Source organism: Dendrobates tinctorius, unplaced genomic scaffold (assembly GCF_039654945.1).
Source record: "Dendrobates tinctorius isolate UK_male_01 unplaced genomic scaffold, ASM3965494v1 ptg000029l, whole genome shotgun sequence".
NCBI classification, from domain to species: Eukaryota; Metazoa; Chordata; class Amphibia; order Anura; family Dendrobatidae; genus Dendrobates; species Dendrobates tinctorius.
The window spans coordinates 17,209,488-17,236,074 of NW_027361697.1; the positions used below are offsets into that span (position 1 = coordinate 17,209,488).

At 42.6% G+C, this 26,587-nt stretch overlaps 1 protein-coding gene across 1 annotated transcript in view; it reads left to right on the forward strand.

Annotated features, from left to right (window-relative positions):
- Nucleotides 1-5,115: 5,115 nt before the first annotated feature.
- LOC141085827 (uncharacterized) overlaps nucleotides 5,116-26,587 on the forward strand; it is an 82,923-nt gene continuing 61,451 nt past the window's right edge. The window contains exon 1 of the mRNA XM_073571405.1: nucleotides 5,116-5,255. Coding sequence (XP_073427506.1) covers nucleotides 5,212-5,255 — 44 coding nt within the window. The 5' untranslated portion in view covers nucleotides 5,116-5,211. The remainder of the gene's footprint in view (nucleotides 5,256-26,587) is intronic.

The following is a 26,587-nucleotide window of genomic DNA, read 5'->3' on the forward strand; positions in this document are numbered from 1 at the left end:
TACTACCCATCTTATACTATTTTCTCCTACATTATACATTACATTAGAACACTCTTCACATGACATGATATCGACAAAGACACATGGCATAATACACATTGTGTGATTGGTATCTTCAGTGGTAGAAACGCAAGAGTCATTGATGGTCTGGATATATATTTCTGGAGGGATCTGTAAATTCTATATGTAGGCTGAATAAGTTATTGAATTTATTGTCTGTCTGTGAAATGAGTTTTAGCTGAATACTAGACTGGGTTACAAGGCAGCACGGAGTATAGAGGAGTTGCAAATATGAAACTGTCATGCTCGCCATGTCTGTCATGTCCGCCATGTCTGTTTTGCCTCATGACCCCTGGAGCGGTGTGCACGCACATCTCATGTCTGCTATCCTGCATGTTCCCTAGAGCAGTGTGCACACTCACCTCGTGACTGTTGGGCTGTAAGATGCCTGCATTTCTGCTCTGCCTTCTGTGATCATCTCTGTGTTCCAGAACCCTTTGATTATGTGTCCTTCCTAGGTTCCAGCACTGTCTGGTTCTGCAATCATCTCTGCATGTCTGGAATCCCTGATCATGTGACTGCTCTCTGTGAACCTGGAGGATCTGAACTGGAAGTTCTCCCCTGGTCCTGACCCAGAAGCGGAGGTGCTAATGCCCTATATCAGACCACCTCTCCCTATGGTCAGGGCCTGAGTATCGTGTTGCTTCCCTGCATGGCTGCTTGGTCTGCTCGGTCGCTCCCTTTATTCTGTGCCCCTGCACTCTGCCCTGTCGTGCGTCTCTGCACACGCTCTGTGCTTGTACTCTGTCTCGTGCCATGTCTTGTGGTGTCTCTCGTGCCATGTTTGTCCTTGCCTTGCTTTGCCTTGTAGTCCTTCCGTTGTTCTCTGCCTTAGCCTGTTTCGCCATGTCTGGTCTTTGCTATTCTGAGCCTTGTAGTACTTCTCATGTTTCTTGTCTCTGCCTGGTTTTCCGTACTCTGCCCTATGGTGCTCTCTTGCACATTTTCATGTCTAGTCTCAAGGTGCTCCCTTGACCCGGCTCTGGGCTTCGGCCTAATCTCTGCTGCTAGACTCTGTCCTATCGTGCTCTCTTGCACATTTCCACGCTAGTCCCAAGGCTCTGCCTTGGTCCAGCTCTGGGCTTCGGCCTACACTCCGCTGCTAGCTCTGTTCTCGCTCTGACCTGACTCTGTGTTCCTGCCTAAGTTTCCGCTTCGTGTTCCGCACCTGCCTAGCTCTGCCTTGTTTCTTGTCTTGCTTTGCTTTGTTGCTTCGTATGTCTTTGCATGCGTCTGGCCTTCCTAGCCTCCTGTTTGTGCCACAGCCGTGCCCGCCCTAGCCATGCCCGCCTGCTTGTGCCTCAGCCGTGCTCGTCGGTCAGTGACAGCTGTGTCGCCTGCCATGCCTCAGCCGGGTTTGCTGGAGTCTTGCCCGTCTGTCAGTGCCGCAGCCCGATCAGCTAGCCAGTGCCCCAGCGTGCTCTCTGTGCTTCCTTGTACCTCATGCTGTGTCTGCACTGTGCTCTTCGTGCTCTCTAAAGCACGCGCAGGTCCTCGCCTGTCCCTTGGCATACCTCCCTGTGCTTCTATAATAGTACGCGCAGGTTTTGCCATGTAACCTGTCGTGCCCTCTTGCACGCACAGGTCCTATCCTTGTCCCTGGCGTATCCCTCTACTCGTGCAGGCATCCGTCCCTGTACCTGTCCCTGGCGTGTCCCTCTTCACGCGCAGGCCTCCGTCCCTGTCCCTGGCGTGTCCTCTGCATGCGCAGGCCTCCATCCCTGTACCTGTCCCTGGCGTGTCCCTCTAAACGCGCAGGCCTCCATCCCTGTACCTGTCCCTGACTTGTCCCTTTACATGTGCAGGCCTCCGTCCCTGTACCTGCCCCTGGCATGTCCTCTGCACGCGCAGGCCTCCATCCCTGTACCTGCCCCTCCCTGGCGTGTCCTCTGCACGCGCAGGCCTCCGTCCCTGTACCGACCCTGGCATGCCTCTGCATGCGCAAGACGCTGCCTTGGACCTGACCCTGGCGTGTTCCTTAACACGCATCATGTCTCTAACTTGTCTTGTCTCCTTGCATGGAACCCTGGTTTGCCTGCCAGATGCCCGGAACCTGCCGATTGCTGCCAGAGATCGTAAGCCTGATGACTGCGGTCTGATGTCCGGAGCTGATGTCCGCAGCCCAATGCCCTGATCATGTCGATCGTTGCCAGATGTCCGGAGTCCGATGCCATCATGCCTTTGCCTACCATCTTGCATGTACCATGTCTTGGACCTTGGCGTGCCATGCACCCACCTTGCTATGTGTTCCCTGTGTGTTTTGCACCTGTTGTTACCCTGAACTGTTCCGTAATGAAGTTATCTTGAACTTACGTCTTGTCTCGCCTTGTCTTGCTTCCATGAGCCGGCCGTCTGGTCCCAGCTGTCATGGTGGCTCACCCCCTTGGTCTTGCCCCTGACACTCCCTGTATAGGAGGTGGCTTCTTACAAGGTCAGCTCGCCCTAGGTGGGTGGGTGCCACGGCCCAGAGGGTCCACTCTCTAAAGAGAAACGGCTCAGCGTAAGCTGACGCTCGTCACAGAAACTTCCATTGAAGTGAATAGAAATGTTACTCTATTGATTTTGCTATGCAAAAGTTGTAGTTAGATGCAATATATAGTAGCCTGGTTTTGAGGCAGGGATTATCAAAACTTGAAACAAAAGTTTGGAATCCATTGTTCAAAAAAACCTTTGAAAAATAGTGTCATATTCTGATTGTATGCTATGGACGACTACAGCATTTAATTTTCTTGCCCTAGTTTTCATAAACTTATTAAATCTTTTTTTATGGAGTGCAAAGTTCTGTACCAACATCCAGTAAAGAAACTTCAAGTGTTCAGGTCAATTCAAGCAGTAAATCTGCATGGATTTCCTGACAAAATCCACATGGCTTACATGCAGATTTGTGGTGGATTTGCTGTGCGGTTTCTCCTTAGGTATTGCAAAGAGATAAATCCTTAGGGCGGGATCACACATGCAAGAAACTCAAACGAGTCGTGCATGTTAATGCCCGGCACTCGGATCGGCCGCATAGCAATACATGCAGCCGCACGCTCCACTCCTGAGTGCCGGCGGCAGTGCTGGGTATTAGCATACGAGACTCGTCCAAGTTTCTTGCATGTGTGATCCTGGCCGCCTTAAAGGGAATCTGTCAGGTCCACCATGCCCTCCAACCCAGTACCATTCACCTATGTTTGAGTAAATTTCCTGCCCTGTATAATGTTTTTCTGTACAAATGAGGTGTAAAAGAAGCATTTATGTCCCTGTTTTCTATGCTAATGAGCGTTTTGACTAGTCGATGGGGCGTGTGTTTCCCCAGACAAGTCAGCCCTCTCTCCATGTTATTACACCCCTGTTGGTGTGATAACATAATTTGCAGGAATGGCGTCAATCGCCGCTCATGCAAATATCGCACATTGTTGTGAATTCTCTTCTGAGTCGGGGCTCCCTCTGGTGGTTACTGTGGGTAGTGGAGCTGGCCGGATTGACAGGTCGATGATGATTGGAAATATGGGGTCACTGATTGGGAGTATTTAAGTGAGCAGGCTTCCCTCAATTGTTGCTGGTGATTAGTTCTTCCTGTGCAACTTGAGATCTGCTGTCTCCTGCCTGATCCTGCATTTTTCAACTAAGTTGTTCATTTGCTACTCCTTTGCTTCTGACCTGGTTTTGCCTCTTTCTGCTTTGCTGTGCAGGTTCAGCGTGCTCCCTGCTGTGGCTGTGCTGGACCCCGCTCCATAAGTTACAGCTTGTGTCAGTTTGTTCAGTCCCCTGTTATATTAGTCTCTTTTGCTTTGCTGCCAGTTTACACCAGAATGCTGATATAGTGGGGAAGAGGTCGTGAGACCTCAGTGTTTTTTGTACATCAGACGTGTTGGATTTTTTAGGGTTTTTGCGTGATTGCAGACAGTATCCTTTCCTTTCCTATCCTATCTAGACAGTTTGGGCCCCATCATTGGCTCAGTCTATTTTCTGCCTGTGTTTGTCCCTCATCTGGTTTCACCGAAAATATATGTTTGGGGGCTATCTATTTCTTTGAGGTTCTACTCCAGGGCAGTTTAGATTTCACCTTTCTTGCTTTAGGCCTAGTTAGTTCTCCGGCTGTGTCGAGGTGTCTAGGGCATCGTAGGTACACTCCACGGCTACTGTTAGTTGTGTTGTTAGGATTAGGGGTCTGAAATTCGCTAAGTGACCAACCTTTCTGGTTTCTTGGTGGCCTAGCCTATTCCTGCCATCCTCCACGGTGACCTGTTCATAACAGCACATGCTCGTTGCTTATTCTGGCAGTGTCACTGTGTCTCTGAAGCTGGGTGTATGCTTCCTGGCTTCAGATGTGCCCTGTGCATTACCGGAAGCCATCTTCTGAACTTCCGGACATGCGAAGTGCGCGCCTCTGAGGCCGGGAAGCATACACCTGGCTTCAGAGATGCAGTGGCACTGCTGGAATGACCGGCGCGCATGCACGAGATTTGCAAGAGCGGCGATGACGCCGCTCCTGCAAATTATTTTATTCCCCTAAATCTCATCCACAATGAACTATTCGGCTACAATCCCACAATAAGTTTTTGGTGACTATTTTATTCTACGTATTTTCGAAAAAAATGCAATTAACTTATCTTACTTAATGGGTGCAGAAAATCTGTAACATCAAAAACTCACCATCAGCTCATCCTTAAAGGGTGCAGATTTTCTTCAGGAAAAATGCACTGTTAACGCTACATGGGAACATGGCTTTATTCTTTCATGTGGATACACCAGGAGCTAGGATCTTCATAGAGGATAAAGGGCATCAGTTATGACATTAAATAGTATTCAAGTGCCATATGGTGTCATAACTTCTTGACTTTAACTATACATCACAGCCAACAAAAAACCTGTTTGTCCTTTAAGAAAAATATATCTATAGGATTAAGGTGAAAGCAAACACTGACTGCACAAGGAAACATTAATCTGCCATCTCTGTCAACAGCAGAGTTAGTGTATTGCAGGATCTCCATAATCGGCCTTTGTTCACCTGTCGTATAATACCGCTTAGGTTAAGGGAAGCTTTCACCATAAACGCTTAGCTACCAGACACAGTGTCACCTGAGCAGAAGGACAGAACTTGATCTCAGCCGCTCCACAACAGGGTCTTCAGCTCAAGTGAGAAGTACCGGACCCCAGAGCAAAGAAATGCTGAAAACTCAGAAGAGGACATCCAGGCAGCCAGCAAACAGGTGAGGGTTTCCAGAGAGGTAATGTCTGTACCTGCACAACAATAGTTTGACTTTATAGGTGCCAGACGGAGATATCAATGGTGCAACCTGTGCAGCTTCATAGGGGCACACGAGGTAAGGGGGCCATTACCACCTCCAAAGCAGATGGAATTGTGCATTATGATGAGCTCTTGGACTGTAAAGAACCCGTATATTGTTCTTGCCCAGGTTCCTCTTCTGTCTATGTTCACCAGTAATTATCGCTTTAGGCACATCTTGTTTTTTCAAGCATATTAGAGTTATGTAGTATACTGGGGTTATACTCCGATGTTTGCCACCAATGTATGTCCCTGTATTGCATAGGGTGCATATGATGGGCAATAGAAAAAATAAAACAAGTGCGATATATGTTTTTTGTACTGTGCCACGCTGCATGGAGGAAAGTGTGAAAATCCACGCTTTTCTATTCAGCAGAAAAATGTTAAGTACACATTGTACAACACTCTTGGCATGTGGCGGGTGCATAGGCGCCTACAATCACTCACCCAGTATATGTCAGGAGGGAGCAGTGCTGACATATAGGGCTCATTCACACACCTATGATTTTTCTCATATAAAAAATGTTCCAAGTTTCGTCAGTGCTTTGAATGAGATTTTCATCAGGTTTTGACCATGAGATTTTCATCATTTTTTCTTGTTTGTAGAAGAAAGAACTTATGGAGGTTTCTCAAACTTTTCCTAGCATAATGGAATGCACAGGGATGCCATCCGAGTACTGTCAGATTTTTTTTGCAGACTCGTAGACTTGCATTGAAGAGTTTGGTCCTTGACTTGGTTCAAAATTGGACAAGTCTGCGTAATTTTCTCTTCCAAAATATATAGGCGTGTGAACAGCCCCATATACTGTAATAAGTTCTAGCTGTGATTTTTACCGAGAGAACATTAAAGTCTATCGGGCTGTTTACAGGTCTGTTTTTTTTCCCGGACCAAGTTTCAGCAGCGAAAAAAAATGTGGTTTTCATCTGATTTGCGGAGCAAACTTACTCATTCAAAAGAATAAGTCCATGAGGAAAACAGCACTCAAATGCCATCTTGGTGCTGTCCGTTTTTTGCTGTTTAATGGCTGGGAGAAGCTTGGAAAGTGCATGCGTGCGTGTTATACCGTAATTTAAAAATAATTTTTTTTTTAGCATATGAGTAAAACAATTGTCACAATGATTGTAAAAACTGACAGCTCTAAACTGGCTGATAGATCAATTAAGCACCCTGATCTAAAATTGTCGGGTTTTTTTTTCATACAAGAAAATAAAAAGAAGACTTCTCACTGTGGCTTAGATCCATGCTTAGGTACTTTCAGACAAATGTATTTTCGGTATTTGTGCTTTCTGCTGTCAGTGCTAGCCTAAGAGCCTCATTTATGGACAGTAGAAGATGGCTCTAGAGCACTTGGAGCCACTTATGTCCACAATTTGCAAGTGAGGCTGACCTGACTTTTACAATGGTCGACCGAATTTGACCTTTCATGTACTTGTTGTATTTGTGTTTTTCACAGGTAGAGAACATACTGTATCTATCATCAGTGGCATATATTGAAATCAAAGGGCCCTATAACAAAAGTCTTAGTTGGACATTCCCCTCTACATGTCCCACCACAAAAGAGAAAAAAAAATTGCCGAAACAGGCCGGGTCATACCTCCCAACATTTAAAATCAGGGAGAGGGACGCAAACTAAGGCAGGTACACAGTAATTATGCCAATACTGAAGCCCCTTAGTGTTCTCACTCACTATTACACCTTCTCCATGGCTCTCATAAAGTATAGTACCCTATAAAATGACCCACTATACTGCATTATACCATGATACCCCCTGATGATATTTCCACCACTGTCCCTCCTCATGCACATTATGATGACACCACACACAGTGCCTCCAGCAAAGTATGATGCCGCCACAGTAACCCCAACAGTGTATAATTCCTCCCACAGCACGATGCTCCATCATAAAGCTTGATGGTGTCACAGCCTCTACACACAACATAACAGCACCAACACTCTATATAATGTCACCAACAGCCCCCACAAAGAATGAGGGGCACCACAGCCCCATGCACAATATCATGTCCCCTAGTCCTCAACATGAAGTTTGAGGGTCCCCACACCCAAGATTATGGCCCCTGCAGCCCTCCACTCAGTATAAGAGACCCACAGCCCTCAACACAATAAGGAAACCCCACAAACAGTTTGATAGCACTGCAGCCAACCTACGGAGCCAGCTACAGATGAAATTGCAATGACAGGTGGGGGGAGTTGGGAGGGACGATGCCCTCAGCTCCAGGCCCTCCCCTGCTCACTGGTCACACAGCGGCCGCGTGGTCTGCCACTATGGGTACCCCTGCCTATCAGAGTCTATGACATTATTCACATGACCATGTTTTTCACAGTATCGGATCCAATTTTTGTCTGCGTTTCAGATCAAAATTGTACATTCAAGTCTACGGGTTCATAAAAAGCTCAGACGAGATGCTGATGGCATTCTAGTCACATCTGTGTTCTGTCTGCTTTTTCACAGACTGCCAGGAAAAACTTGATTTTTTTGTTTCTGAGAAAAATTGATGAAACACTAATTGAAAAAATTGACAGAGACCAAACATCGATGAAAAATTTCATCCAAACCCTGATGAAAATTGGTCCGATTTTCAGTTATTAGAAATTTAACATATGAATGAGACCCTAGAGATTGTCGGTACTGACTGAAGGAGAACACTTGGCAAAAGTACAGTTTTCATGTGTGATTTTCCATATTGTCTATGATGTGGTTATGAATCAAGCTTCTTAACACCGCCGATGCGTGCCGATCCTACATGTATTACGCTAATCCTCAGTGATACCTACAACAGCAGCATCTAATTGAATATGGCGGCTGGTGTTCATGGAAGTTAATTAGATTATGAGAACTCGACATGAACTAAACTAATGTTCGATAACGAAATCTATAGAGGATTACGAGAATATCGTGGGTTCGGTTTCACAGAGTTTAAAGAAGATCATTTCTAATAGTAACATAAGGAAGTGACAAATACCTGAAAAGTGTTAGTTCTGGAAATCTTGTTGTTTTCTCCGATAATATATTGCTGAAACTTTAGATTTAGCAAACACATAACTCAAAATATTATTTAATTGCAAATTCAATTCCCTGGCGTTCAAGACCTTTGCTTGCTCTCATCAGTAGATACAATTTTTTTCCTGACCATGTAATTATCGCACGAATTCATGTGCCATCTACTTGTGTTATTGACCACATGACCTTACTCCATGGAACCGTTTAGGCAGAACTTCTATGATGGGATGTCGCTTCCCCCAGTCTCGTTAAGCCTCAGATCCTGTAATTCAGGGGGATATTATAGACGTCCTCCCCACAAGTGACACCATCTTCAGGCTGATTGAAATCAATGTCTCATCACAGAATCTAGTACTTGTAATAAATATTTTAAAGAAAGGCATGTAGTCCCTCCTTGTACATTTGTAGTGAATCAACCATTACAAGATCATGTGGCAGAAAGCTCCATAGTCTCATCGCTAAATAATCTAAGTCTGTACTTATGATTAAGGCCGGGATTACACATGCGAGAAACAGGGCCGAGTCTCGCATGTTAATACCCGGCACTGCTGCCGACACTCGGGAGCAGAGCGTGCGGCTGCATGTATTGCTATGCGGCCGCACTCTCCGCTCCCGAGTGCCGGCGGCAGGTCTGGGTATTAACATGCGAGACTCAGCCGTGTTTCTCACATGTGTGATCCCGGCCTATACCTTCTTTCTGCTAGATGTAGAAAATGCTCATTTGTCACCATCACAGGTCTAGGTGTTAAAAGATCAGAAGAAAAATCTCTGTACTGTCCTCTCATATATCTGTATATTGAAATATGATCACCCCTAAGGCTTAATTTTTTCAAACTGAATAACCCCAAGTTTGACAACCTGCCTCTTTTTATGGACTCTATAATTTTATTTGCCTTGGCAGTAGCTACCTGGCACAGGTCACTACAGGTGAGTTTGCTGTCCACCCATAGGCCCAAGTCTTTTCTAGTATGTGTTTTACCCAGTGTTTTACAAGTTAGTACATAACTAAACATTTCATTTCCTCTACCCAAGTGCATGACCTTATATTTACAGTATCTGCAAGAGGAAAAGAACGGCTCACAGCAATCTGTGTCCGAATAGTTCCGGAGCACGGAAAAACGTCTTTGTCTGGTTGCAGTTGAAACAGCATGAGAAAAGATCCAGCTCAATGGAATACAATCTTCTGTATTGGCGAATAAATTTAATCATGTTTATGGGTGGAAACACCAAAAACGTGTCAACAGCTGGACTCGTCTCTGACCACCCATTCATGGACTATGCATATGTCTTATTTGGTTATAACATTTTTCTAATCTCTCTCTCTAACGGAAATTACTTCACAGATGAAGAAGATTTTATTCTGTGGAGCTGGACCCTCCCTCTGCTTCTTACATTTATCTACATTAAGCTTCAGTTCCCATACTTCAGCTCAAGCCTTCATCTTGTATAAATCTGTAATATTAAATTATCCTCATCTGTTTTGATTACATTGCAGAGTTTAGCATAATCTGCAAATTTAGAAATTCTACTTTGCATGATCCCTACAATGTACTTAATTAATAAATATGTTAAAAAGAAGAGGGCCCAATACCAACCCCTGTGATGCCACTGTTAACTTTTACCCAATCCAAGTGTGTTCCATTAATAACCACCCTTTGTTTCCTATCACTCAGCCAGTTGTTAACACAGTTACATGTATTTTCCCCTAGTCCCATTAGTCTAATTTATGTACCAGCCTTTTGTGTGGCACCATATCACACACCTTTAACAAGTCCATATACACAACATCAACTGTGTTTCCATAGTCCAGACTCCAACTTGCCTCCTCACAGAAGCTGATCAAATTATTTTGATAGGATTAATCCCTCATAAATCCATGTTGATACTGGGTCATGAGTTTTTTCTTAATGAGATACTCCAGAATAGCATCTTTTAGAAAAAATTCAAGAATTTTAACCATAATAGAGGTTAAATTTACCGGCATATACTTTCCAGGCTCAGATTTTGTCTGATCCCGTGACTGAGTCACAGTGCAAAACCTATTGAGAACATTCCATTGTTCTAAAAAGAGCACCAATCAAGTTTTTCGAATCTCTTCTATTTGTGCACCAGAATGTTTCTTCTCACTGAAAAATTGTTGAAACATTGAAAATTATCTGGACATTACATGTAACGTTTATAACAGATTTGCACAACATTTTGGTACCCAATAATTAAAATGGACCTATGCAAAACAGTGTAAAATAGATATATTATATGGACAAAAGTATTGGGATATCTGCACATACCACCTACAGGAGCTTTTATCACATCTCAGGGTTAATCTACAGTCATTAATATGGAGTTGGTCCCTTTTTGCAGTTATAACAGCTTACGTTGTTTTTAGAAGACTTTCTATAAGATTTTGGAGGAGTTTGTGGGAATTTATACCCATTCATCCAGAAGAGAGTTTATGAGATCAGACACTGATGTTGGAGGAGAGGGCCAGGCTCATAATCTCAGTTCTACTTCATCCCAAAGGTGTTGAATGGGGTTGAGGTCAGGAAATTGTGCAGCCGGTCATATTCTTCCACACCAAACTCATCCAACTATGCCTTCATAGAAGGAGTTAGGGGAGAGGGACAGCGTTACAGCTGTTCACGCTGGTAACATAGATGAATCCGTTGCTGTGATCAGAAACCAGTGGGTGCCGTACCTGCTGGTGATTGCAGGTGACAGAGCAAAAAACGAGGGTAGCTTTCTGCACAACAAAATGGATAAAAAAGTAAGTATATTGAATCAAGCTAAAAGTCCATAAAAGTTAAAAACTCAACACCTAAAACTTACATTTTTTAGCCAGTTGTTTGTGCTGAAAACAACCCTCATTTTTTCCTATGCCTTTATAAACTTTGCTTTGTGCATTGTGACACAGTCACAGACACGATGTAGTCAGGCAGGTAATATTTTCATGATATTTTCCAATTCCAGACTCGTCCGTCAGACTGCCAGATTAAAAGGCAAATACGTTTCCTCTGCTCAAGAGGCCAGTGGTGTATTCTTTTGCATCACTCTATTCATCACTTGGCATTGTGCTTGGTGATGTAAGGCATGCATACAGCAGCTCAACTACGGAAGCTTATGCCATGAAGCTCCTGATATACAGTTTTTGTGCTAATTTTAATGTCAAAGGAAGTTTGGACTCCGCAGGTATTGAGTTAGCAGAGAGTTTTACGTTAGTGTGTTTCCTTCCACTTTTCAATAATGCTATTAACATTTGATCTTGGAATATTTAGGATGGAAGAAATGTCATGAACTGACTTGCTACACCAGTAATGTTCTATTACAGGACCACATTGGTATCAGTCAGCTATTTAGATTGAGTCTTTTTTTTTTTAAACAAATGTTTATAAGAGCAAATTGCACGGCCAAGGGCTGGATCTATATACCTGTGTCAATGGCACTGTATGAACAATCGGAATTCAACAATAAAGAGGTGTGTCAAAATAATAGTTTAAACTTATTCTCCTCCCACCAAGCCAGAAAGACATCTCCTCAGTGTCCCTCCTCCCAGCTGAGATCTCGCGCTGCTCAGTATAAGCTGCAGCTGACTGAATACACAGAGGACTCATTAGCTCTCTCACTCTTTAGCTGGTACTAAAAAAAAATGTTTAATTTATTTTCAGGGTTATACAGTCTTTCTGACATGGATTTTCAAAGTCAGTACACTAGTTTCTTTAGGTCTAAGAGATGGATTTAAATATGTATGTTGCCTGTATTCTGAAATCAGGTGACAGATCTGCTTTAAAAGGATTGTCCAGTCTTTAAATGGCTATAGAGTTGTGAATCTTCACATTGCAAGCAAACTTAGGATTCTCCTGCGCCGGCGGCAGGCGCGTGACTGCATGTATGGGATTTGCATATATGCGGTCACTTGCTAACTAGATGGGCGCAGCCTTACTCAATGCCAGTGTATCAAGCAAGACCCGATACAGTCTAGTTGGAATATGGCCACAAGTTTGCAGGTCACATACCTGCCATCACATGACCGCCAGCACTGGAGAATCCTCAGAACGCTCAGGTATTATAGCGGTATGGGAGGCAAGAAAATATGTAAACCAATGTGCAGAATATTGCAATAACCGCTTGGCACCAGCCATTCCCCATTCTTACATTCCATAAACTAATCTACCTCGCGGCTACAAATGGAAGTCAGATCGATTTCACAAATTGTAATGTGTTCCTCTCTCCACTTTAAGAAATTGCATTTTAAAATTAGACTGACAAGAAACTGGAGTATCATCTTGTCTGTGGGAGTAAGATTGCAAAGAGATGTCTGACACCCAGTAGTTACAACAAGCGAAGAGCAATTCTAGTCAGCATGCGTTCACATATGACGCGAGGGAATCAGCACACACAAACATGGCCAATTACTGGCAAGAGTCTACAAGGAAGATGAGAACACATGCATATCTCCAGAGGAAGACTGCACAAGGCCTATTCGATTAGGTCTCTCTCTCTCCTTTTCCCCCAGGCGTGGTTCCTTTAAATTTTTACCTTCGGCGGATCCATACATCCGCCGATCCGCTGTCCCCCATTTCTGTCAGTCCTCCTGCGGATCCGTTTTCCGCTATTTTGACGGATTTTAACTGACAGAACAAACTGAAGTGTGAAACAGGCCTAAGCAGGAGCTTATCTATAGAACGTTCTTCAAGGAGTCTACGGCCTCGTTCAGACATCTATTTTTCATGTATGTGTTCTACCCGTGATTTTCATGCATAGCACCTAAAGCTATTATAATCTATGGAGGTGCTCACATGTCCAGACAGTGTGTCTGCAAAAAAACCCCCACATATCCCATTATGATCAGAGTCAAGGGTCAAAATTACCAGTCTATGGGTCCATGGAAAATCATGGGCTGCACACGTTGCGTCCATGTTCAATCCATGTAGTGTCTGGTTTTAAGATTGCAATGGGTAAGACAAAAAGGACACGAATGAGCATAGAACAGTACTGTGCTGTCAGTGACTCACTTAACATTTTATATTCCATGGATCTAACCACATATCAGCTTTTTTGCTGACCAATTGTCCGCATAAAAAATAGAGAAAGGTCCAATTTGCTGACCAAACGAGCCTATGTCAATGTGGAAAAAATGAGACAGCACACGGTTACCATCTGAGTTGCGTCTATGTGATGTCTGACTTTCACTAATTCATTCTACGGAATGCTTGAGAAACCTCTATTAGTTTTTTCTTCACATTTGGCAAAGACATATGATACAAAGATGGTAAAAAATGGACACACAGACCAAAGACGGATGAAATTCGAAACCAGCGCTCCGTTTTTTTTGCATACAGTAATAAAAATGACGGGTATATGAGCCCTAAACCCTTTACTCAAAAGACAGATGGAGTCCATTTCCACAAAATGAATTCCTGCAAACAATATTATGGAAAATTTAATTTGATTATTAAAGGGAAACTGTCAGCAGATATTTGTTATGAAGTATGATGTAGAATCTGACAGCCTGATTCCATGGGTGTACCACTTACTGGGCTGCTTGTTGCAGTTTTGCTAAAATCCCTGTTTTCTCTGCTGTAAATGTAGCAGAGGTCAGAATACTGAGCTGGGTATAACCTCACCCACTCCACTGATTGGTAGCCTCCTGTGTACAACATACATTGTGATCAAGCTGCTAATCAGTAGTGGGGGTTACACACTTTAGATTGACTGCTGTGCACATGTAACATAGTCAAGCAGTGATAATCTCCTGCTGATAAAGCGGTCATTGCATTGAAAGTACAACACAGACCAGTAAGTGACACATCCCTGGAATCCGGCTAACTTGCCCTATATTATGCAGCTCTCAGATTAAATACCAAAAACCTGCCAACAGATTCCCTTTAAACCTAGGGGTGATAGTATATTGAGCTAAAGCAAGAGGATGAATATTATATCAGTATCAAAAGGTGAGCAAACATGACCTCCTTATTACACTCCACTCCTTCCAAACTGGTAGTTTCTCACCTAGTACACCAGTCATCACACATCACCTGTACTGTGTGCTCTGGAGTGTAATCTGCAGGTTAATAGCCTTGTGAATCTGCCCGGCGCCCGCACTTAGACCCACACTGTCAGGAGGAAATTATCTTTAGTCACTCCGCAGTATTCCGACTTAAGTCTGATTGTCACTCCTCTGAGTATAGAGAACGGCAACTGTAACCACGCCCTAAAACTGACTGCCGACCCTGGAACTGCCTGACTGCCGGCCCTGGAACTGCCTGACTGCCGGCCCTGGAACTGCCTGACTGCCGGCCCTGGAACTGCCTGACTGCCGGCCCTGGAACTGACTGACTGCCGGCCCTGGAACTGACTGACTGCCGGCCCTGGAACTGACTGACTGCCGGCCCTGGAATTTACTGACTGCAGTCCCTGGAACTGACTGACTGCCGGCCCTGGAACTAACTGACTGCTGGCCCTGGAGCTGACTGACTGCCGGCCCTAATGCTGAGCTGCTGTCAGTCAGTGTGGGGTGCATGGCTACAGCCACCACTCTCTATACTCAGACGGTGACTGAACCCACGCCGGCACCGCTCCCATGACTGATTAACCACATATCTGCAGGTCAATAGCGTTTTTTCATGTGATAGGTTCTTTGTAACCTGTTGGAAAACTGAATAATGTAAAAGTAGACAAAAAAATGTGGCCCATGCACTGGGTGGCCTAGTGGAATGCCAACCCTAACACCCGTTGGCAGCCGTCACTATTTCAACAGTATCTGCATCCACGAGATGGGCTAATTCTTTACATATTACAGTCTGGCTCCTGTCGACAGCTGAGGTATGTGTGATTAAAGCTCTTGTCAATTGAGAGAAAGGCCTTGGGAGAAGTATTCAGTTTTCAGCCTGTCCTGGCCCATGACTAGGATGGGCTGCAGTGTGAATTTTATCCAGGACACCATTTTATCTAATTCCCAGGAACACCTTGAAGAGGTGCACACTTCTTAATGAATCCAGCTCATCTGTAAAGTGGCGGGTGCCTCATTGGGTGCCTTATCACATGTCTTACTCCAGTCTGAGACTGGAGTAAGATCTGTGGCATAAATAATGTTGCCACTCAATAATGCCGCCACACATGAATTTAGTGAGTGTGGTTGCTACGCCCCCATTCTGCTTCAGCTCCTCCCATTTTGACATAGCTGGGCAAAATTGGTCGTGAGACGTTGCACCAAAAATTTCCAACATTTCAAAGCTTCAGACTGCAGGATGATGGTGGAAGGGCTGCCCTCCTTGAGGGCCAAGTGTTATCAGCCTGCAAGTATTTCCCCATCGGCCAAGTGTGATAAGCCTGCTGGCCAGAGTTTGACACACGTGCGCTACACCAAGCTTATATTATTATCATTATAGTTATTTTTTTTAGAATTATTCTTAATATTAGGATTTTTATTTTTCAGCATTTTACTAGGAAAATACAAAAATGCGGGAGATCCTCATAATTAAGTAGAAAATAAATGTGAGCAATTTTTTTTTTCTTTGCATTTAATAAATTCACTATTACTATTCTGATATTATATTTAACCTCTCTAGTACAGAACTTTATCGTAGAAGAAGGGGACATATTGATATTTTGCTGCTGCATATTTTGCTCTCGTTGACTGCCTCCATAATGGCAGGTATATACCATGCGTCCTCTAGTCTGCTGGATAGATTCTCATGAAAATGGCGAACACTTGGCATAGAGACTTAGGATGATTTTTCTTACTAAACCATACCAACTGCTGCGATAAAGAGAGACTTTCTGATTCCCATGGCAACCGAAACCGTTTGTATATAATAACAGAGCAACCCCCAATTGTACGGCATGTCTCTCTATACACAGTCTAATCTTTTAAGGGGTTAGAATGGAAAAATTAAATATTTCTTATCGTGTTTACAGACCAGAAAAATATCAACATGTGTAATCTAAAAAGATCAGAGGTTTATACATCAAGGAATCTTTTTCTCATGTGGTATATTCTCATTGGCACTCAAGGGAGGTATAGTATAATGGGAAAGTGGCCATGGAGATCAGTGAATGAGACTTGGGTGTAATGCCTGAGTCAGCCATTAAGCGAGAGCTGCGCTGCACTGGGAAAACTGTCTTGAAGGAACTTTTAGCAACCAATCACAGTCCAGCTTTTCATTGTGTTGTTAGTTCAGGATTTTTTGAAAAGTTAAAAATTTGCCTTTCATTGGCGTGGGCAACAAAGACAACTTTTCTTTTTGACAGTTTTATAAATTTTCCCCATAGTTCCTTAAAGGGAACCTGACCTCTGAAACATACTGCCTGGTTCACATACTTTAAAAGCCACCGGGGACCAAGCTGAATGCCTGACTATTTGGAAAGGCTGACTTCCAGTACTGTAACTGTGATGCTTAGTGCCATCTAGCAGTGTAACTGCCAAGTCTAGTGCCTCCTAGTTGTGTAATTGGTAAGATTATTGCTCCTATTTGTCTTACTGCCAAGCCTAGTGCCTCCTAGTAGTGTAATTGTTAAGTGTATTGCTTCCTAGTTGTTTAAGTGCCAAGTCTAGGGCCTTCTAGTACAGTAATTGTTAAGCTTATTGCTTCCGAGTAGTGTAATTGTTAAGCGTTTTGCCTCCTAGTTGTTTAAGTGCCAAGTTTAGGGCCTTCTAGTACTGTAATTGTTAAGCTTATTCCCTCCTAGTTGTCTAACTGTCAAGCCTAGTGCCATCTAGTACTGTAATCGTTAAGCTTTTTGCCTCCTAGTCATGTAACTTCCAAGCTTAGTGCCTTCTAGTAGTGTAACTGCCAAACTTATTGTCTCCTAGTCATGTAACTGCCAAGCTTAGTGCCTTCTAGTAGTGTAGTTTCCAAGCTTATTGCCTCCTAGTCATGTAACTGCCAAGCTTAGTGCCTTCTAGTAGTGTAGTTTCCAAGCTTATTGCCTCCTAGTCATGTAACTGCCAAGCTTAGTGCCTTCTAGTAGTGTAGTTTCCAAGCTTATTGCCTCCTAGTCATGTAACTGCCAAACTTAGTGCCTTCTAGTAGTGTAGGTTCAAGCTTATTGCCTCCTAGTCATGTAACTGCCAAGCTTAGTGCCTTCTAGTAGTGTAGCTTCAAGCTTATTGCCTCCTAGTCATGTAACTGCCAAGCTTAGTGCCTTCTAGTAGTGTAGCTTCAAGCTTATTGCCTCCTAGTCATGTAACTGCCAAGCTTAGTGCCTTCTAGTAGTGTAGCTTCCAAGCTTATTGCCTCCTAGTCATGTAACTGCCAAGCTTAGTGCCTCCTAGTAGTGTAGCTTCAAGCTTATTGCCTCCTAGTCATGTAACTGCCAAGCTTAGTGCCTTCTAGTAGTGTAGCTTCCAAGCTTATTGTCTCCTTGAAGTGTAACCGCCAAGCCTAGTGCTTCTTCGTAGTTTAGCTATTAAACTTAGTGCCCCCTAGGACTGTGTTACTGCCAAGCTTAGAGACAATTCCTGTTAATGTGTAACCATCAAGGGTAGTGTCTCAGTGCTGACATGTAAACATAAAAATCTGTGCCATTCATAATGTCCCATCATCAAGCTCGTGTCCACTTTGAAGGACTCTTACGCTTGTCTGTAAACTTGACCCAAGTTAACCCTGCTGAGTCTGTGTCTAGCGATGTGCTACGCTCAAGCTGGAACCCAATTGGGTCAAAATGCCACTTATATATAATCTGACCCAATTAGAAGCTGATCATATGCCTTGTTTCCGACACCCCAAGTGGCTAGTTTTGCTGTATACACAGGCAATCACCTTATTTTTGTTTTAGGGGGAACTTTTCAATTAAAGAGTATCAGCACTCCTGACGGTTATTAAATGCTTCTACCACCCCCCAAAAAAAATCAATTCTGAATAATCTTTTCTTGGAGCTCTATATTGCATTATTCCTCTTAATAAATTGTCAACTTGACTACCATTCCCCTGGCTAATAGAATATATATTTCTATTTTTGCTGGCACTTAATATTCTTGACAATCTTGGTAAAAACTCACATCCTCTTAACAAGAAAAATGGTATCAGCCTCTCGTCAATTTATTGATACACATCCAGAAAGGAAAATAGAGGAACAGCACAATGTAGTTTGCGTTCTAAGAATAAGTGCCACATTATTCTTATTTTGTGAATTACAATTATTTTATAAATAACAGAAGTGTCAGGAGAACGGAGAACCGGTCCTTCTGCTGCCAGATAAAAGGTAAAAATAATACAATAGAACAATGTTACCTTCTAAATAATTTCACTTGGCATGCTTTGTATTAACTTGATATGGAAATCAGGCAAGTCTTTAGTAACCTTTCTTGATAAAAGTCCCAAAGAGAAAAGAAGGTTGGCACAGACCCCCGTCTTCCAACAAAGAACATGCAAAGCTGACGTATAAAAAGAGATGTATTTATAGAGCTTGCGCTGCGCTAGAAAACATCCCGCATTCTCCACCAAATACTGTAGAAGAATGTCATTATATTTAACTCGCGAGCATGCCTATCACTAAGTAGTCATTTTACTGTCCATCTTATCGGATATTGTTCAAATCCAGCTTGACGAAAAATTTTCAGATTCAATATCAAGTTTTTCTTTGAGTTGTGATTGATAGAACATTTCAAGGAAACAATAAGTATGTAAATCAATTGCAAATAGAAACACCAGCAAAAGACGTCAAATGCCCATGCTATAAGGCGACTCAATATCATACTACAATGAAGGAGGAACAACGAGTAAATGTAGCCAAAAATGTAAAGAAATGATTATATTTATCAAACAAGTTAAACTTTAATAAATATTTGTAATACAAACATCATATATAGAACAACATGCATGGGCATATATCAATGTCATGTGACTGACTCCATAGGTCAATATAATGACAAAGAGAAGCGGTTACTCTGCACTTACCTTCTTCTAGATATTTCTTTACTGTGCACTGGATTATAAAGGAGCTAATTTTTGTCTATGGGAAGTTATTCACTTAGCGGTATAGTAATAGTGGGTTTTGGGGAAGTTAGTACTGTCTAAATCCCTATCCCTGGATACTATGTGAATCTAAAAATATACTCTAACTTTTTTATATGGAAAAAACCTTTTTTTCTGAACAGTACATATGTTATTTACATTGTGGGTCCCGCTTCTCTTGGTCATTATATTGACCTATGGAGTCAGTCACATGACATAGATATATGCCCATGCATGTTGTTCTATATATGATGTTTGTATTACAAATATTTATTAAAGTTTAACTTGTTTGATAAATATAATCATTTCTTTAAATTTTTGGCTACATTTACTCGTTGTTCCTCCTTCATTGAAGTATGTAAATCAGCGGCAAGGTCAATTGTAAAGTCAATTACATAAATGCTTAAATACTTTGTATTCATACGTGATAACAAGCCTTCTGGGGTTACTTAACAACAGAATGATGTTCTTAGAAGCTTTAATGTTTTCAATATAAGTTGGGACTAGATAGCAATGGCGACACTGCATCTCTGGAAACAAGAGTCTAAGATTCATTACGAAGAGGACAGTGGGTCTAGCTTGGTGCTAGAAAGTAATCTGCTCAGTGTTTCATTTTGGCATTGCTAAAGAGTTGATCCGGTTCCTAAAATGTCCTTTCTACAGTAAATATCTTTCTCTACACCCTTACCACTTCTCTAATTAGCTTTATTATAAAATTCCATACCCTTCTCCTTATCTATCTAATCCCCAAATGTGATTTTTTTTTTACTTCACTTCCTGTGATATTTTGTTAAAGAGGAGTCTCAAACGTGACGTCACAGGAGGCTGGGGCTGCACTCACTTCCCTGCAGCATCTATTTCCCCTCTTGGAACAGGACATCATCTGGGGCGGCGCTGCAGTTACTTACTACAGTTTCTTGCATTGCCACATTCTGTAAATGTCTTGGATCCATGGTGAGAAACGCTGTGTGAGAGGTGAGCACAACATCAGCACTCTGCTTCTGCTTACTATAGTTTATTGCATAGCCATCCACTGAAGATAGAAGCAGTGAGTGACACCATCACTTCCCGACAGCTTCTAGCGCCCCCTCAAATAAATCATCATCAAGGGGTGGCTATAGATGCAGTGAGTATTACCTGCACCTCCCACTGATGACAATTAATTTGAAGGCAGTGCTAGAAGCTGTAGGGTAGCGCTGGTGTCACTCATTGCTTCCATCTTCAGAGGGTGGTGGTGCAAGAAACTGTAGTAAGTAACTGCAGTGCTACCCCTAATGGTGTTCTGTTCCAGGAAATGTTTCAGGGAGTGAGTCCAGCCCCAGCCTCCTGTGATGTCATATTTGAGTAGAGCCCCTGCCTCCTGTGATGTCATATTTGAGTTCAGCCCCAGCCTCCTGTGATGTCATATTTGAGTAGAGCCCCTGTCTCCTGTGATGTCATATTTGAGTTCAGCCCCAGCCTCCTGTGATGTCATATTTGAGTCCAGCCCCAGCCTCCTGTGATGTCATATTTGAGTAGAGCCCCTGTCTCCTGTGATGTCATATTTGAGTTCAGCCCCAGCCTCCTGTGATGTCATATTAAAGACTCCTCTCAAACAAAACATAATCAAACCCATGGCACTGTAGCTAATTGTTGAAAGGTTGTAATGCAGGTTAGTAGAGATGGTGGATAAGCAGCACCAATCAAGTTCCAATGAAATTCAAGCTGTCCTGTAGGCTCAGGGTGCATCAGTGTCAGCGGGATCTATTCATTGACATTTGAATGAAATGAAATGGCAGGAGACCCAGGAGGACCCCACTGCTGACTCAGATACATAAAAGAGCTAGACTGCAGTTTGCTAAAATGTATGTGAGTAAGCCAAAATCCTTCTGGGAATGCATCTTGTGGACAGATGAGAGACCAAGATAGAGCTTTTTGGTTAAGCACATCATTCTACTGTTTACCGAAAACGGAATGAGGCCTACAAAGAAAAGAACACAGTACCTGGAGTCAAATGTGGTGGAGGCTCAAAGATATTTTGCTGCCTCTGGCACCACTGGGTGCCTTGACTGTGTGCAAGGCATCATAATATCTGAAGATTACCAAAGAATGTTGGGTTGTAATGTAGTTCCCAGTGACAGAAAGTTGGGCTTCCTTTCTAGGTCATGGATCTTCCAACAGGGTAATAACCCCAAACATACAGGTGCTTATCACAAAATTAGAATATCATCAAAAAGTTAATTTATTTCAGTTCTTCAATACAAAAAGTGAAACTCATATTATATAGAGTCATTACAAACAGAGTGATCTATTTCAAGTGTTTATTTCTGTTATTGTTGATAATTATGGCTTACAGCCAATGAAAACCCAAAAGTCAATATCTCAGTAAATTAGAATAATTAACAAAAAACACCTGCAATGGCTTCCTAAGCATCTAAAAAGGTCCCTTAGTCTGTTTCAGTAGGCTCTACAATCATGGGGAAGACTGCTGACTTGACCGATATCCAGAAGGCAGTCATTGACACACTACACAAGGAGGGTAAGCCACAAAAGGTCATTGCTAACAATGCTGGTGGCTGTTCACAGAGTGCTGTGATAGTGCTGACAGTGGCTTAGGAAGATTATCTGCCCACTCAAAACAAGTGCATAAGAATTTGGGCAATTTATATTTAGATTGTACACTGAAAAATTTTTTAACGTGTTGTAAGAGATTAGGGTAACAAGACCATACTTTTCTACAAGTTTTGTGTAAAAAGGACAGTTACGCTTTAACAACCTTCTTTTACTTTTAGATTCTTGGCAGATCCTCCATAAAATCTATGTTAATTAACATCGTCTGCTCTCCCCTAGGATTCTATATTCACAATGAGCTCCCCTTGTGACAGGCAACCTTTTAGCCAATAGTTGTTGCAAATCTGAAGCCCACACGGAGAGTAGCACTTCCAAGGAGAAAGAACAGATGCTCTGTGAAAAATTACACAGACTGCAGGAGCCCAGGAGGTTCTGCCAGTTATGTGTAAGCAACACATAGGGGGCATGAAAATGTTATATGAAAAAGGAAGCATATTCCTTATCCAAACTCCAAAATATTGTCTAAAATATTGAATAAATACTCCCAGGCCTCGTTGAGATATATATTTTAGAAGAGGTAAACTTTTTACTGCATGCCTTTTTTTGGTCCGTGTTTCAGTTTTTACAATCCATTTATCCATTTTTCTCAGGAAAAAGTGGAATTTTCAAAGGTTCTTCTATCGACTGCTCATTGAAAGTCGGACACAGCTTGGATGACACACTGGTTAAGGTACAAGCTTTTACGTCAGAATTCTGATGTAAGAAGCTTTGAAAAATTGCAAAATTATGTTGCAATGTGAAACTGTGCTAAAAGTTTGCAACTCGTGACATTCTCACACCATTTTTCCCTAGCTGCAACAAAGTTTGTGTCTCTTTTCTCATGTACAGTCATTGCAGGATCTTAGGTATCCATGGCTATGACCACTAGCAACTAGCTGTCACTATATCAGTGATCGGAACCATGGATACCTAAGCTGCTGCAATGCCTGCGCATGGGGATAGAGACATAGCGAATCAGAAAAACTATACTACATTTCTAATTGGAGGTATTTGCTGTTATTATTATCATTACTAGAGATGAGCGAATTTGTTCAGAAATGACCGCCGAATCTGAATTTGCCATATTCGTGCTGTATTGTACCCTATTCGTGCCGAATTTATGTTTCAAGATCAGTTCCAAACATATTCGGTCATTTCAACTCTCATTGACTCGAATGACATCCGGCTGTGTTCGGCAAATATTGCAAATTCAATATTCACACTGTCAATTGTAATTCAATCCAATTTGCTCAACTCTAATCATTAAACCTACTACGTATTGGGATAGGATCTTGAAGACGGGAATACGCCTTTAAAATTCCAGGGTCGTGTTGTTTAAGAAGAATTGGTTGGAGGGGCATTCAGGTCTGTTATTATTTTTGGTTAGATTCTGGCCCATATTTCTAGCTAATTATGTACTTAATGAATATTTTATTGCTTAACTTATTGAGTGGGGCCGAGTGGTGCTGGAATGACTTAGGCCTCATTCTCACATCCTTATTTAACATGCGTGTTCTTTCCATGTTTTTCATGGATAGAACGTGTACATATGTTCACATGTCCAGAAATTTTGTAGACCATTTGTCCATCCCCAAAAATGGTAACATCAAATGATGACATCAGGTAAACATGCTGATGCCTCATTGAGTGGTCCAAATATCTTTTCACCTGACCCAAAGTGGGATCCTGATACAGAACGAGTGTCATTTTGTCCCACTATGGGCAGAATGAAAGGATATGTTGGACTCGTGCTCATGTGACATGCGTGTGGAGTGAATATATGACTTAAGTCACATGTGAGTGAGGCCCAAATATCTTTTATTGAAAGTTGAAATATACTCATCAATTCTATAACCACTATGAACAAATCCACTCTTATAGTGGTCCTCAACTTATGTTCTTCAGGAACGCATTACTCCCATGCTTTTGGTTTCTGATTATGGTGCTCTTCTGAAGATTAACAGTTTGGATCAACAACGTTATCATTCTACTGGTCCTTGCTAGCATCAGAGGAGCACAGATCAACGTCTTTACCAATGGCTTGGTATTTATCAGCTGCAGAGGTGAAGTCACATTGGGCCGGCCCTCCACAGCAGTCATGTTTCTCATGTGGGCCCTTGGGAAAATTAAGTGCCCACCCATTCCATTTAACAAAAATGAACAGAACATACTGTAGCTGATATTCGTGAGCCGTCCATTTTTAGTTTACAAAGATATATTGTATTGCAATGACAAATTTAATCAGTAAAGCAAACAAAAATAGGACATATCTCAGTTTTTTCTGTCTTTTGTGGATAATTAGACTGCAGAAAAAAAAAGTAGATATCAAAAAGTAAATTGATTGCAATGGGTCCGTGATCTATTTGTAAAAATAAAGGATGGCACATGCACCAAAGAAACTCATTCCTAATTGGTGGGAGAGGCATGGTGTGAGGGTGTGTGTGTGTGTATATAATTTTTTTTTTGCATATGAGAAATACTGTTGCTACACTGGTGGGAAAATGGACACATGAACCAAAAATGGATCAATATCAGTTCCAGAATGCTCATATAAAATTATCAGTTTTCTTTTCATACTCATAAAAAAACTTAGAAGTCTGAAAGAGGTCTTAACCGATCGAAAAGATGCAGAAGGTATTTTCAAATTGTAGTTAAATTAACCTATTTCCAAAAATTAGTTTTTATTGTAGTAAGCTCAGGTGAGCTGCAGGTAAGTACATGGCTGTAATACCTGGTACCACTAGATTTAAACTGCGCTATGACATGATCACAGACATTACGCAATATATGTACTGAGAAATCTTTCCTCCCAGCCATAGCCACCATGTATCAACAATCACAGTTTTTTTTATTATCAAGTAGTTTAATTTTTTTTAGCTTCTAGGCTACTGAAGAAGGGCAGAAAAGTGCTCTTCTGATCTTATGTCACATTGCACTTTTATCAGAATAGTATTTGCAGGCTTCAGTCTTTTGGTTTTGCAAGGCCGGTTTCACATTTGCGCTTCAGGGCGCAGCGACGGCCTGCGCATGGCCGCCGCTAAGCCCCGCCCCTTGCTGCACCTCTGCCGGTAGCTCCGCCTCCGGGCGCATGACGCTGCATGCGTCATGCGTCCCCTATCTTTACCACTGAGGATGCAGGCTGTGCGCAGTATGCGTTTGGCGGCGCATGCATCCTTTTGACGGTGCGCCGACCAGCGCCAAACGCAACCTGTTGCAATTTGGTTGTGCTCGGCGCACCGTCAAAAGGACGCAGGCACCGCCAAACGCATACTGCGCACGGCCTGCGACCTCAGTGATAAAGATAGGGGATGCATGACGCATGCAGCGTCATGCGCCCGGAGGCGGAGCTACCGGCGGAGGTGTGGCAAGGGGCGGGGCTTAGCGACGGCGGTGCGCAGGCCGTCTCTGCGCCCTGAAGCGCAAATGTGAAACCGGCCTAACACACCACGTGAAAGGCCAGAAGCCAGGCCATAATTGTGTCTCATAATCAATGCCCGTAAATTACTGCCATCAAGTATCTACATAAAAGGAAACTGTTGCACTTTACAGGCGATCAGCAGATGGTTCCCATCGCTTTCAAAATGAGAATCAAATTGAATCGTAACAGAGAAGAGCCCTAATAATATTGAAGAAGAATCTATCTTTAGGTACTAGATGGTCTCGCAGGCAGCACCCTTCCAGTGATTTGTAGATCATTTGAAAAGTCTCTACTAAATGCACAATGGTATTTAATTCTGATATTAAATGAACACAACTGCAGCAATTTCTTCCTTACGCTCATCACCTTCTTTGATTTTATCTTGTCTAATATTACGGTTAAGTGTATATATGATTTTTATCTCTAGGACATCAAATTTTTCCACTCTCTGATAGGGCCTGTCTACTCATTAGGACTCATTCACACATCAATATTTCACAAACGAGTGCTGTTTTTTTCACTAGTGACACTCTATGGGGCTGTACACATATTAGATTTTTTTCTAGTAATGACTGGTCACTGTAAAATCATGGTGTCCAATAGTGTAGAATAAAAAACAGCAGAGTAAGGGCGCGTTCAGACGGCCATATAACACGGATGATGATTGCATCGCAACCCTGGGACTGGCCTGAGCGTGGCGGCTGCATAGAAATATATGCTGTCACGCTCAGGTCAGAAAAGCCAACAGCCAGTCCGAGCATTGTGATGTGACCTTCGTACATGTCAGTGAAAAATTCTGACAGCCCTCGGATGCCATCTGTCAGATAGGAGAAGGTGGAGAAACTTTATTTTTTTTTCTCATCAGTTAAAAAAAATGATGAAACTGATGAAAATCACTAATGAAACTATATTAGTTTTTCTTGTGGGTCAAAAAAGTGACTTCTGAATGAGGCCTAAGGCCGGGATCACATCACATTTTTGCCCCTCGTCTGTGGCTCTGTCAGGGGTTTCACCTGAAGCCCTGAAAAATGGGGCTCAGGCTAATCTGCCAATGGGGCCATTTACTATAATTAAGCAGGGGGACTCACTTTGTGCTCTGTCTGGTCTCCATTTCGGCAGTGTCCGTTTTCTAAAGGCAGGCACTAAATACAGTCCACCATGTTTTTTTACACACATCAAAAAGGAAGTCACTGCCTAAATGCAAATGGTTGCAGTAGGAGCTCTCCACGTCTTTGTCCACCATAGATCGGAGCAGTAGGGGATCATGTAAAAAAGG